General features: G+C 35.1%; 2 protein-coding genes across 2 annotated transcripts in view; both read right to left on the reverse strand.

Annotated features, from left to right (window-relative positions):
• LOC107684408 (rab GTPase-activating protein 1-like) overlaps window positions 1–2111 on the reverse strand; it is a 6806-nt gene extending 4695 nt beyond the window's left edge. Inside the window, exons 1-7 of the mRNA XM_016480668.1 lie at window positions 1949–2111; window positions 1362–1430; window positions 1112–1222; window positions 907–1011; window positions 741–824; window positions 583–654; window positions 308–499 (exon numbers count right to left, since the gene is read on the reverse strand). Coding sequence (XP_016336154.1) covers window positions 308–499; window positions 583–654; window positions 741–824; window positions 907–1011; window positions 1112–1222; window positions 1362–1430; window positions 1949–2059 — 744 coding nt within the window. The 5' untranslated portion in view covers window positions 2060–2111. The remainder of the gene's footprint in view (window positions 1–307; window positions 500–582; window positions 655–740; window positions 825–906; window positions 1012–1111; window positions 1223–1361; window positions 1431–1948) is intronic.
• A 2259-nt stretch (window positions 2112–4370) lies between these two features.
• LOC107684409 (protein FAM163A-like) overlaps window positions 4371–15105 on the reverse strand; it is a 25831-nt gene continuing 15096 nt past the window's right edge. The window contains exons 2-4 of the mRNA XM_016480669.1: window positions 8049–8148; window positions 7802–7915; window positions 4371–5965 (exon numbers count right to left, since the gene is read on the reverse strand). Coding sequence (XP_016336155.1) covers window positions 5606–5965; window positions 7802–7894 — 453 coding nt within the window. The 5' untranslated portion in view covers window positions 7895–7915; window positions 8049–8148 and the 3' untranslated portion in view covers window positions 4371–5605. The remainder of the gene's footprint in view (window positions 5966–7801; window positions 7916–8048; window positions 8149–15105) is intronic.

Genomic DNA, 15105 nt, shown 5'->3' on the forward strand with positions numbered 1-15105 from the left:
GTTACGCCGCCTTTCTTTGCATGAACATTTGGGCGGCGTTATGCAAATCTTCCCAGATAGTGAGGTAGATATGTGGGGGCGTGTTAGAACAAGGCGTTTTAGGTAGGCGTGGCTGACTCTTAACTTTTATAAAGAATATCTCTTTGGATTTGAGACTTTAGTCTTTGCAACTTTACAGATCTTCTTTATGCACCAAGAGCTTGTAACACTCCAAAGAGAAAGGAAAAATTTTAATCGCATCATATGACCCCTTTAAGAAATACTTCCATACAGTGTTAATAATAACAAAAAGATTATTTTGCCTTACCTGTATCTTGCATTTAGACTCCACCATTTGTAGCTTGGTCTGGGCCAGCTCTCTCTCTAACTCTTGGACCTGTTCTCTGAGAGAGGCTTTCACTTCATCCTGAGCACTGGTATCTTCATTTTCAGAGCACAGCTGAATTGATCCATCCATACTAAAGATGTGTCTGCACTGCTCACACTCCAGCATCTTGCTCTGAAATAGTATCATGTATCAGTAAATATCATCGGTTATCAACGGTTAAGGTCAAGGTCCTTTGAAGTCAGTCTGATTCTTACCTTGATAACTGCCAGCTCTTTGTCTGCGTGAGCTTTCTGGTTTTCAAGCTTAGTGTTCAGTTGAGAGCAAATCTAAAGGATGCAAGAAATTGGGTTGAATGTTAGCATTAAATTCAATAATGTTTATTGAATGTGTAGAGTTCTAATTGAATGTTTACCTGCTTGTAGTCGGCGATGATGTTGTTTGATCTCTTAATGTCTGCTTCTGCTTTGTCCAGCTCTTTCCTAAACATCTCTTTAAGCTGTTGAACACATCAGTACTTTACACAAGGCCAGAGATTGTCCAAACACTTTACTGTGGACATCAGTGACATTAAAGCTCACCTGTGAAGCCTCCTCCTCCTTTCCCTTTTTCTCCTCCTCTGTAATCATCAGAAGCTGTTTGGTTTTCAAAAGCTCTTTGGTTAATTCATCCACCTGGTCCTCGGTCTGAAAAACACAGCAGATGTAGCTAAACACACACAGCAAATAAAACAGAAAACGAAACTGGCCTGTTGCGTATGACATGACTCGTAATAATTTGACAGACCTGATCTAGAGCATTCCTCAGTGCAATCTTGCTGGTGACCAGTTTTTGTGCAAGGTCATCATTCTCCTGCTCCAGGCGCAAACTGGTCTCCTGAAGTGTACGGTTTTCTCTCTGGAAAGAGAAAGCATTCTTTTATTCCACAGATCTAAAACCCAATGCATGATTATGCAATTTTCACAAAGCGTAAATGTTGAAAGACTTGTGGAGGAGGACAGAAGCTTTTTGTTTTTGCCAGGGTGTGATATCTTACCTCGTACCTGTCGAGTGGGTCTTCTGGCTGCACTTGGTTATGTCTTAATTTTGGCTTTTTAGAGGAAACCTGTTCAAAAAGAATAATATCAGGTGTGCAATTCTTAAAGGCATGAAATGAATGTACTGTAACATATTATACAGTATTGATTTCAGGATTGATATGAGCTTTATTTCTTGAAATTTTTATTAATTTATATTTAAGTACACTAATTCATTTTATATATATACTGTGTGTGTGTGTATACAGTATATATATATATATATATATATATATATTAATAAAATTATATATGTAAATTATGTAAATTAATAAATTCATGATAAAATGCTAAAACATTCTAAAAATAATTTCTTTTGTACATCATGTATTTATTATAATATTATATATAATATATATGTTCTTATAAGCACCAAGGAGTATACGATCGCAAAAAGTAAATGATTGCAAATGCACTAATACTGTATTTCAACATTGCTGTAAAGAGATTTGAATCAAAACATGCTATCGTGCTACGCCTTAAAAATTCCAGCATGCCAGGTTTGAATCAACGTGACAAACATGAGGTCAAAGGCTGCTGAACTTACCACTTGCTTTGGTAGAGTCTCCACTACTAGACTAGCCAGGATCTCCTCCTCTGACATCTGGTCAATCATATGGGCATCATAGGCCACAGCAATAGACACTTCTTCCATCATTTTGGCAGGTGAGTAGAACGCAAGCGATCTCTACAAAGTACAAAGTAAGCAGCTAAACTTGTCTGGAGAAATAACAACAGGTTTGACAGGCAGCAGTCTATATCTGTCTGTCCCAGCGCAAGCCCTGCCCCAACGTAAGACTATAGGATGGGATTCATTTCAGTCCACCTTTATCCTCTGGATCTTCACTTACCTAATAAGCAGGTACCAAAACTCTTCCAACTGCTCCTATTCAACTTCCTTACAATATTATTCCACAATCCAGCAGTCAATACTAATTATTTCCACACACAATTTCCTCATTGCTGAAGCAAAACTCAGTTAAATATTATTAAAATGATTAATCCAACACAAGTAGGACCTGGAAGCTGGAACAGATATATTTTTCAGAAGAGCTTTTAGCGTCACCGTTTAGACTTTGCTAGCCTGCCTGCGTGTTCAAGCTCAGGGCTAAAGACTGTGAAATTGAAATTCTTGCTGTAATCCTGTAGGTCGCCTCTTACACAAAAACACAGTGGTTTTCCTGGGACAAGCAGGTGCCAGTACATTCCTCCATTCCTTAAGCTGCTTATATCTGGCCGCTGTATGTTCAGCAGGATTGATGGAGGCTGTGAACTGTTTTTATCATCTCACTGCAGCTTCAGGGAGGCATAATGCAGATATTATTTATCAAAACTGGTTAAAAAGCACTAGATTTTCTTGTAAAACTATGTATGTTTCTTTGTCTGTTATACAGAGATAATCTGTTGTGGTCATCAGCCTGAACAATGCCAAGCTAATAAAGGGAAAAGAGAAGGGGACAAAAGTGAACAAAAGTGGGGGAGGATGTTATTAGTAATTGAAAGAAAGGAGGAGAAGAGAGCAATAAAGACAAACAGCAAAGTGTCACGATGTTCAAAGGTTCTTGTATTGGAGGAGGTGCCACCTCTCAGTCTTCAGGTTTCGTCATGATCCTGTGAAGCAAACAAACGCACAACTCTCTCCAGGGGGAGTGACTCTCTAATTCGTTTGTTAAGTGTGCTGCTTATTATGGCTGAAAACTCAATGGAAAGCTTCATCATGCTGAGAGTGAAATTCTTTACATTTGCTGAACTGCAATGCAAATGAGATGCATGAAACAGCTATTTGTTTATCAAGATCTTAAACTGGTCCTTCAAGTAGTTTAACACAATACACAGAGAGAATGCAGTCCCAGCCCTGCTTGGCACTCCCAAATGCCAAATGTCTTCAGCGCTTTAAGATGTAAAGATGTAAAGAAGTAAAGATTTTGTCAAAATTACATAAAATGTGTTTTCTCAAGCAGTGGTTATGTACACTATACCATTCAGAAGTTTGGGGTCAGTAAGATTCTTTTGAAGAAATGAATAGTTTTATTAAGTAAGCATACATCAAATTGATCAAAACTGAGAGTAAAACATTTACATTGTTTGGAAAAATCTATTTCAAATAAGTGCTGTTCTTTTGAAGTTTCTATTGATCAAAAACATCCAGAAAAAAAAAAACTATCATGGTTATGGCTGTTGAAAATCCAGCTTTTCCATCACAGGTATAAATTATTAAAAAATAAATAAATAAAAAATAGTAATAATATTTTACAAAATTACATTTTTTTTTTTTTTATAATTGCAGCCTTGGTGAAAAAGACTTCATAAGCATAACTTAATAATAATAATAAAAAAAAAATAATAATAATAATACTGACCCCAAATTTTTAGTGTCAATAAATGTTGATTTCAGATACTTGCTTCAAAACCCCTTTAAATGTTTTTGCTATTGATTCTGTCTAAGCTAGAATAACACTATCATCATATTTTGCTAGCTGTTGAGTAAATAAGTGAACACAAAAAGGCACACTGGCATTCAGAGTCAACTATGTACTTATTTAACTTTTGCTTACTTAAACTTACCCTATATATGATGTGCTATTGGGGCATGTTGTCACAAAATGTCAACATGTGTTCAGTGAACTGGGGAGTAAAAGTGAAAATGTTCAGTCGTTTTTTAATATGTTTGACAACCAGTTTTTTATGGTTTTACTTAATCCACTAAGTGCCAAAGCAGCTCCATGAATAAGAATATCGAAGAATATAGCATTGGCAGTCAGCTTTTAGATACAGATAGATATAGACTTGACAGGAAACATTTCAATCATTGAAATAATTTGATCTTTATGTACATGTATTTGTATAGATGTGAAATGGCTTTTATTACTCTGATCACAATTGACCAATTTTATAAAAGTCTACAGGCATTTATAAATGCTTCATTTATATTCAAAAGCATTCTGTGAAACATGTGGACAATAGGCTACTCTTTTTTCCCCCTCAGTATTTTAAACCATAGACTGATATACTTAAATTTCTTTCCCTATTTTTGCCAAAAAGTATTTACATGTAAAATATAAGTGCCATCCTGTGATTTGTAATGTGATCCAGTTACAAACAAAGAGTGCTTCAGAGAGAGTGAACACAGACATCAGAATGCACAATTCATAAACCAATGGCTACTGAAACAAGTATGTGAGAAAATATAATAATTTACATAAACAAACTTGCAAAGACAAGGAAACTATCGTTCCTATAAGTATAATTTCCACTGCCATAATATCATACAAACAGGGACAAGATAATGAAATGTTTTCAATATTTTCCAGTCATTTCCTCTCAGTGCCTCAGAAGATTTTTTGAAAATGCTGCATATAAATTTGAAAATGATATGCCATCGGAGATTTCTGCAATGCTACTTTAAAAAGCTCTTAATTGTAGTATTGTAGTGGATATGGACAAAAAAAAGTGAGAATTAACAATTCAAATTCAACCTCAGTATTATGATAACTCAACAACTGTCAACATTCTGTGCCATTGTGAATTTTAGTTAATGTGACACATATATTCAAATATAAACTGACCAATATAATCATCATCAGTTATTCATTTAACATTTTCCCAACTGTTCAACACACATAAAGACAATCACATTTTGGTTAATTCCTCATCCTAAAATAAGTTTTTCAAAGACAAAGATTCAGTATATCGGGGATATTTAGATAAAGCTGAATGTCATGCTCTTTTCAACAAAGATACTTTTTTTTTAAAGCTATTAAAAATTTGTGTGGAATGTTTGCCTTTTATGTCACGAAAAAACAACAAAATACTTGAGATGAGCCTAAAAAGCTTCCTTGGGCTGCTCCATTTCGATTTTCTGACTATAATATATGCTTTATCTGACTTTTCCAGATAAATAAAACACCCTATTTGCATTTAACCTTTAAAACTTACATTAAAAAGGCCAAAAACTCCACAAACACTTCATGTCATAACACACGGCCCTCAAAGCACAAAAGGGAGGGATGTGCAAGAAGAAGAGGTAAACAGCAGGTAAAACAAAAGACAATGGAAGACTAAAGATGGCCTTAGACCCGTGTGGAAGAATAACATGGCATCCCGTAGGTCTTTTTAACTCTTGGCGCGTGGAGATGTAACTGCCCCAGTTGCTCTGTTCCACAGAGTGGTTCTGTCCCTGGGTCCATCTCCGGGTCTGTGAGGGTCAGACGTCAGTGCTGATGGCTCGTGTATTGGTGTAAAAGTCCGGCGTACTGCGATGGCTCAGAACGGGGCCGTACATGGCGGCCAGACCAAGGGCAGTGGTGCCATGGTTCTCGTAGTGAGTGGGCATGTAGGACAGGCGTTCGCCGCCGTTCCGCATCTCATCTGTGCCACGGAGGTAGTAGGGTGAGCAAGTCGGGCAGTAGCTGTGAGGCGGAGCAGGGTTGTAGGGCAGCGAGAGAGGTGTGACGGCCGCCCCGTCCACTCCCGGAGCGCTGCATGTGTTGCATGCGAACTGTGGCTGAGGATCTCCGACCGAGCCCGCCTCCCCTTCTGACTCATTCCTCTTACAGCAGTAATACTAGGATGGAGGGACGGTTTGATATACAGAGGAAACTAGATTAGACACTGGGCCTTCAGCGCAGATCTTCCTCAAATTGTTGAGTAACACGCAGAACTTTTTTGAGCATGGAATAATTCTGCAATGGATTTTAGTTATTTAAATAATAGAGCTGCTCAGTCATGAGGTCATTTTTAGGTCAACAAGTAGCTAAGGCTAAACTGAGCTTAGTGAAAAATAAATATAGGCTACTAAAATGTACTTGAAATACATTTATTTCATGCGAAGTATATGACAAATACATTTAAAAATGTATGTACTTAATAAAAATACCCTGCAATTGTATTTTTAGTATACTGAACTGGTATACTTAATGTCTGCAACTAATTTTGTACTTAATGCACTTTAATTATGCGGAAGTAGTGCTGAAGTCCAACTAAAGGTATACTTAAGTACATTTTATTGTGCTAAAGTGGAACTATTGCAAGTATACTTCAGTGCACTTTAAATCTCTTGCATTTAAATACTGATATTATTCAAAGATCATACAATCCTCATCAACAGTGACATTAAAACACATTTTAGGCTTAATATTAAGAAATGTGCATTGTGCACAAGTAGTACACCAAATAAAGTTTAATTATCATTTTTATATCTGTAAGTCTCAAGCGATATGTCCGTAAATATGCTAATAGATCTGAACTTTGAGCTATGCTTAGTATGAAATAAATGTATTTTAAATGTATTACTTTTTTACTAAGGGACATGTGGGTTTTTCCAGAATAGCTATTTTTAATTATGAATAAAACAGGGTCTGTGGTTAGCACTACTTGAAGAGACTTTTATATGTAAAGTCAAGTCAAATCATAAGTGTGAATTTTGAAAACATTTTGGTAATCATCACAGATATGTAATTTTAAACCTGAAACCCCATTAGAAATTCTTAAAGCTGCAGTCCGTAACTTTTTTTTGGTTAAAAATGATCCGAAATCAATATTTGAGCAAGTACATAACCAGCCAGTGTTCAAAACTATCGCCTTACTTTAGCCCGATTCACAACGCTCATCTTATAATAATGTTTTCTAATTTGAGTGGTATGAGTAGGTTTTCGCAGGAAATTCGAGCATGGCACTGCATCATTACATCATGTCTGTAAACATAAAGAAGTTGTCCCGGCTACTAGGCTATCGCATGTGAGGATCCTGCAGGTGGCCGATCGTTTATAGCCTTTTCTCACAGCACACCAATGCTGATGTTGTTAACATTAATCATATGAGAATAAAGTATAACAATAATAATAATAATTTGAACTAGGGCTGCACGATAAATCGCATGCGATATTTAACACGCATCTGCGATTCCAGGCTTTCAAACAGAGATGGCGACAAAGAGGCAAAACTTATGACTGCAGCTTTAAATGGAATTCTTAAAAATGCTATTTTTAGTGGGTTTTAGGACGGCAGACTAAACAGATCAACCAATTTTGGGTCATTCACACAGATCACGTTTTTGCATTTCACTGCGCTGCTTTTCTTTTGTTTTCAATGTAAATACGCACTAGACATACATATGTGACCTAAAAAACATGGTGCTCAAGTTAAACTTTTAAAAAACACATTTTGAGATTTTGCAATTTGTTTCCAATTCATCAGCCCAGCGTCTTTTGTTTTTAAACTCAAAAACCTGTACTGTGTGAATGGCTCCTAATTCGACATTCAGGAATTTTCTTTGGGTTTTTAGAATAGCGATTCTTTATAATCAGTAAATAAGGTCCATAGACCTTCTGCGTTAATGTGAAAACATGTTCTGTGTGAATGGCTCCTTAACCCTGCAATGAAATGTAAATGCAATGCTCACCTGGAGTCTACAGTAACAAAGCACTGCGATGATACACAGGAGTATCACTGTTGCGAGAATTCCTCCGGTTATGACAACAGTTCCAGCTGTCATCCGACCAGATCTCCATCAAACCCTGAGAAAAAAAGAGAGGGAGTCAATTGTCTCACTGAAACTTCATTTCCATATGTAAAAACAGACAGATACGGAAAACAGTTCACAACACCAAAACACAAAAACATGTTGATGGATTGCGCTCATCACTTACATTAGAAGAGAGCAGAGAGGACGACAGGCCACAGAGAGTTTGTACTGCTGCTTGTCCTGACACACGGCTCATGGGTTGCAGACACTCAACTGTACACTTTCTGGATATCACAGAAGAAGTGCAACATGTGATGTGAATGATAGATTTTTTAAGAACTTCTGTTTCAGCAATAGTATAACAGCCACAATAACCATTCCATCCAGAAGGAGGCAGTACAATATAAGATATGCATACATTACTTAACCCAGCACAGTATACTTGTATGGAATCACAGAGATACACATTACATTTTTAACATTTATTCAACTAAGAATAATGTGTTAATGGGATTTTGACATCTACAAAGATTGTAAGCATACATTAAGTTTGGAGACATTTCACAGTCTTTACAGATCTCGATACCGAGATCATAATTCAAGGCAATAAATATGTAATCAAGGATAATGTAATAGAAGCCACTGGCAGAAAATGGTTGAAAAGAGAGAGCAAACATGGTGGAATACATAAAAAAACTGAACAGAATATTATGCTGACTTTTTGGTTCAAAGCCTGACATAAAATACTGTATAAAAACCAATGAAAAAAATATAAACTTAAAAGCAACATTACTACAGAGGACTTAAAATACAATTGAAACTAATGAACTAATAAAATAATTAATGTCCCCTTAAACAGAACCCAGGCTTATCTGGTTCAAAATCAGGGATGTTTTCCCACCCATCACAAGTCCTCTTCCTGTCCATTTTCTCAGAGTAAAAGCACTAAATTATATACAGGAATGGTGGAATGCTAATGCTGTTAAAACCAATGTGCCATCTATTCTCCCTGGAATGTGGCCAAGCAGTGTGTTCCTGTCCCCTGTGCTGCTTGCCAGCAGTTAAACAATGAGAAAGTACGGATGTAGGATCTTTTGGTGGGCTGCTGGAGGTCAAACCTCTCTATCATGGCAACACTGACAGCAATGGGCCACTGATAGGCATGTTTGGACAATTACATGCAGCTGATAGGCTAGACAAGGTCACTGTAAGTACACTGAGAACCCTTTGAATAACAAGGACGGGTGGGAATTGGAGAATTTTTGTATTTATCCGAGTATTTTCTTGTGGCGATACTGAACTGTGAAATTGAATATCAAAGTAATGGCATTTCTGCACACAATACCAAAATCCAAAGTCCGCTCACTTGGTGATCATCTTGGCAACACCCCAATGCAGCTATTTTCTGTTATCTACCAGAACGAGGAAAGGCCAAAATGAAAAAAAAAGGCTGCCAAGCTTACGTAATGCATAAATGCAGTCAGCAATTAATGAAATAAATAAATCTATAGACACAAAATGGACTAAGCTACTCAACAAAAGAGTTTGAGATTTAAATTAGTGTAGTTTCATTCATATATTATCTTAAAGCAATTGCAAGACAAACACTGCAACGTATGAAAACAATGTCCTTTGTTATTTTAAATTCAAACAATAAAGATGCAATATGCAGCTAACCGTGTTTGTACACAAAAAAAAGGTGCAAAAGCTGTTACTGGGGTGGTACCCTAAGATACAAAAGCTAAAAGGTACATCTTTGTACCTTATTTACTCATAAATGATAGGCCTACTTAATAGTACCTTATCTAATATGACCACGCTTATGTCTTTTATGTTAAGTTTCAAGTTTGCGCTGTTCAAGTTAAAAAATACATATCAAGACCTTGTTTTTCTCCTATTTCACTGTTTGCGTTCCACATTTTTCCATTTCCTGTGTGAATGGCCCCTAATATGCTAAGTGCTTCCAAAATCATATGTAAAAGAATTAGTGATGGGTCTTTTGAGAACATTTCATTTATTTTGTGACTCGAGTTGTCTATGAGAATGATCTGTTCATTTTCATGCTCATGCACAACCTTTCATTTATTTGTCACATTAAAGGGGTCATATGATGCGAGAAGAAAATATGGGGGACTACCTGTATTTTTTTTTACTTCAGAAATCGTTTTAAATATATGGCTGAACTTTTCTCATTTGACAGATCTACTTTTCAAATAATTTACCCGAGGTGTTTAACAATCACAAGGATTACATGTTGTTTTCTAATGTTCATGAAACCTTTATCTGTGTAAATTTTCATAGCTAGAACACAAAACTTTGCTTTCAAACATTAGCTTTCTATTTTTTCTATCCTATCTACTTGCTTTTCTTTGTATGTGTGTGTGTGTGTGTGTATATGTGTGTGTGTATAATATATATATATATATACACCTTGCTACGTGTACTGCATTAGGCTAACCGAGACTTGTCATTTGCACTTATATATTGTTGCTCTTTTGTTAGTTTTGACTTGCTTTTATTGTCCTCATTTGTAAGTCGCTTTGGATAAAAGTGTCTGCTAAATGACTAAATGTAAATGTAATGTAAATGCATAGCTTTCAGGTGATGAGTTCTTTCTGATTGTGGTCAAACATGCAGTGTATGTTCATAGGATTTTATGAACAACTACAGCATAAAAAATAAAAGGATAGTCCTTCTAGATGAGTGTTTAAAACTAAAAGTGTGATATCCTTTTTCCTTTTTTTGTTTCCGACCTGTCTATGATCATGTCTACCTGTTTCACAAAGACACATAATAGCCCCTACCCCCTACCTCAAATGGGTCTTGCCATTTTCTGTTATGACTGTTACACTTAATACAAACCCATCTATTACACTTAAAGTTAGACATGCAAAGCCAATGATGCCACATACACTATTTCCTTTGTCTTCGTCTCTAAACATCACTCCAGTAAATAAATCACAGATGACATGTAGTTAATTCATTGAAAGGGGCATGTTTTCTATGTTTTCTACCGGTCTGCACCAACACACAGACACATGTTTTAGGTATTGATCTGACCAAAAGGTTTGATCGGTTTGATCCGCACGACTGCAACTGCGTGTTGTCATGATTGTCTTCATAATTGATCTACTTTTATTAAAACAATGTGGCATGAAGTTACTGTCCTCAACAGCACAGTCCCCTGAAATGTTATAAAGTATATAAAGTATAAATGTGAAAAGTATATCTTTATTTTTTCTAAATATCTAAACATGTATTTAGCTTAAATATTAGTTGTTAAGTGTTAACAAAGTTGTCAAGCCTGATGTTTATATTTTTAAGAGCATTTGATATAGTTTATCATTTTGAATTTTATAACATATATTTCACCAAACATAAAAGACTGAAAAATCAGTCTGTCTGTCTACATGTCTAACAGTATGTGTGTTGCTGGTTTAAAAAAATATGGTTCCATGACATGTGAAATTGTTGAAACGCTGGTTGATTTCATATTAGGGCAAAACATGCTGGCCTGTAGAGATTTTCTTTTCTGGCTAGACCACCTGTAATGTCATTACTACTGTTTGTTTGTAATGCCAATTTGACCATTTTCTTCACTACTTCAATGTATGAATGTATATTCAACAATATATTGTTGAAATAAAATGTTGAATCACTTTTTAATCTTTTGTGGTTGATGAAACGATGTGTCTGAGCTCATGAAAAATGTGTTAATTGTATTATTATTTTAAAAGAAGCAGTCTTGATTCCGAGTGCTACATGGATATTTCAAGATAAAATATTTTCAAAGATCCTTGTGCTGCATTCGATATTCACACACATTTCCCAAAAATTGTGTTAAATACTTCATTTAATCGAGCAAATTCAAGGAATACTGATGTATATGAAAAAAGAGAAGCCAAGAACACAAAGAGCTAGCTAACATTACAGCAGAACTGTTTGCAAAATGCAAAAGCAGCATGGCTTTTCCTGACAAAGAACATGGAAAACAGACACTCACACACAAAACTTTTACAATCACACACAACAATACAATATGAATTGTGATGCTAAAATGAAACCGCTGTTCAGAACAGCACTAACAAATCATAGAAAGATAAAAACACAACAATTTTCATAGTGCTACAACTTAGGCTCAAGCTAATTTTTGTTTGGTCTGGTTTCAGAGTCGGCCTACTACAGTGAAAAACTTTGTGATTTATACAGAATGTGTCTTCACTATGGAGTAATGAGGTGATAAACATGTTGAACAGTAACAAACAATATTCAGCAAACTAGAGTCCAAAACTCTAATGTAACTGTGAGCTTGTTTCACAATCTGTAGATTATCTCAGTAATGAAATCTCAGCTCACTTGCATTTTCTGGCTAACAGCTGAAATGTGGACTGATGCTAAACCTATTTTTCAGACCTTTAGGTTTGGTGAAATATATGTTATAAAATTCAACTTTCTATTCTATTTTAATTCTACTTTATCTATATTTATCTTCTTTTTTTATTTTTTATTTAAAAAACAAACAAACATTAGCTTTCTATTTTTTCTATCCTATCTACTTGCTTTTCTTTGTATGTGTGTGTGTGTGTGTGTATATGTGTGTGTGTATAATATATATATATATATACACCTTGCTACGTGTACTGCGTTAGGCTAACCGAGACTTGTCATTTGCACTTATATATTGTTGCTCTTTTGTTAGTTTTGACTTGCTTTTATTGTCCTCATTTGTAAGTCGCTTTGGATAAAAGTGTCTGCTAAATGACTAAATGTAAATGTAATGTAAATGCATAGCTTTCAGGTGATGAGTTCTTTCTGATTGTGGTCAAACATGCAGTGTATGTTCATAGGATTTTATGAACAACTACAGCATAAAAAATAAAAGGATAGTCCTTCTAGATGAGTGTTTAAAACTAAAAGTGTGATATCCTTTTTTTGGTTGTCTTTTCCGACCTGTCTATGATCATGTCTACCTGTTTCACAAAGACACATAATAGCCCCTACCTCAACTTGAAAATGGGTCTTGCCATTTTCTGTTATGACTGTTACACTTAATACAAGCCCATCTATTACACTTAAAGTTAGACATGCAAAGCCAATGATGCCACATACACTATTTCCTTTGTCTTCGTCTCTAAACATCACTCCAGTAAATAAATCACAGATGACATGTAGTTAATTCATTGAAAGGGGCATGTTCTCTACCATTTTAGACGGTCTGCACCAACACACAGACACATGTTTTAGGTATTGATCTGACCAAAAGGTTTGATCCGGGAAGCACACAAGACTGCAACTGCGTGTTGTCATGATTGTCTTCATAATTGATCTACTTTTATTAAAACAATGTGGCATGAAGTTACTGTCCTCAACAGCACAGTCCCCTGAAATGTTATAAAGTATATAAAGTATAAATGTGAAAAGTATATCTTTATTTTTTCTAAATATCTAAACATGTATTTAGCTTAAATATTAGTTGTTAAGTGTTAACAAAGTTGTCAAGCCTGATGTTTATATTTTTAAGAGCATTTGATATAGTTTATCATTTTGAATTTTATAACATATATTTCACCAAACATAAAAGACTGAAAAATCAGTCTGTCTGTCTACATGTCTAACAGTATGTGTGTTGCTGGTTTAAAAAAATATGGTTCCATGACATGTGAAATTGTTGAAACGCTGGTTGATTTCATATTAGGGCAAAACATGCTGGCCTGTAGAGATTTTCTTTTCTGGCTAGACCACCTGTAATGTCATTACTACTGTTTGTTTGTAATGGCAATTTTATAATTTTCTTCACTACTTCAATGTATGAATGTATATTCAATATATTGTTGAAATAAAATGCAGAATCACTTTTTAATCTTTTGTGGTTGATGAAACGATGTGTCTGAGCTCATGAAAAAATGTGTTAATTGTATTAATTTAAAAGAAGTCTTAAATGATTCCGAGTGCTACATGGATATTTCAAGATAAAATATTTTCAAAGATCCTTGTGCTGCATTCGATATTCACACACATTTCCCAAAAATTGTGTTAAATACTTCATTTAATCGAGCAAATTCAAGGAATACTGATGTATATGAAAAAAGAGAAGCCAAGAACACAAAGAGCTAGCTAACATTACAGCAGAACTGTTTGCAAAATGCAAAAGCAGCATGGCTTTTCCTGACAAAGAACATGGAAAACAGACACTCACACACAAAACTTTTACAATCACACACGACAAAACAATACGAATTGTGATGTTAAAATGAAACCGCTGTTCAGAACAGCACTAACAAATCATAGAAAGATAAAAACACAACAATTTTCATAGTGCTACAACTTAGGCTCAAGCTAATTTTTGTTTGGTCTGGTTTCAGAGTCGGCCTACTACAGTGAAAAACTTTGTGATTTATACAGAATGTGTCTTCACTATGGAGTAATGAGGTGATAAACATGTTGAACAGTAACAAACAATATTCAGCAAACTAGAGTCCAAAACTCTAATGTAACTGTGAGCTTGTTTCACATTCTGTAGATTATCTCAGTAATGAAATCTCAGTTCACTTGCATTCTCTTATGTGCTCATTATAGCTAAAATTCTCTTTGGCCAAATGCCGTACACAATTTTGCATTTCGTAATTCAGTGATTTTTCGTCAATTTGTTTTGCGCAAAGATAATTCCTATGTAAATATTATATTAGATTTTTTTTTCCTATAACCTTTACAAAAGTGTGGAACATCATAGTTCTCAAATGTGTTTACATTACATCTAACAAATATGACTGAAGTTGAGAAACAAAGATGTTTAGCACATGCACACATCGAAGATGCTTACGTACACCAGAGATGTTGCTTTATTTGAGTCAAAGAAGATGGTGATAGTAACTGATAACATTCTTTAATGTTTAATGTCGTTGTGATGAAAAAGATTTTGAGGATAAACACCTCAGGGGAAATAATTTGAAATGGTGGTTTGTCAAAATAATAAAAAGGTTCAGTCAAATGTTTAATAATTTTCTTAAATGAATAGGTATGTGCTCATCATGCTCCTTTACCTATACGAACTTACGGAAGAGTCTTAAAACAAATACAGCCAAACAAACGAAATGTGAATAGCGTCATCTACTATCTGAACAAGATGACTAAATCTAGTGGAGTAATAAAAATATAATTTACAAATCCGCATTTAAAAACTTTTCACAATTGTTTATGAAACAGATTTTCTAAATTCTATATGCATTATAAACATTTATTTT

The sequence above is a fragment of the Sinocyclocheilus anshuiensis genome, unplaced genomic scaffold, assembly GCF_001515605.1.
Source record: "Sinocyclocheilus anshuiensis isolate Anshui unplaced genomic scaffold, SAMN03320099.WGS_v1.1 scaffold301, whole genome shotgun sequence".
In the NCBI taxonomy this organism is placed as follows: Eukaryota; Metazoa; Chordata; class Actinopteri; order Cypriniformes; family Cyprinidae; genus Sinocyclocheilus; species Sinocyclocheilus anshuiensis.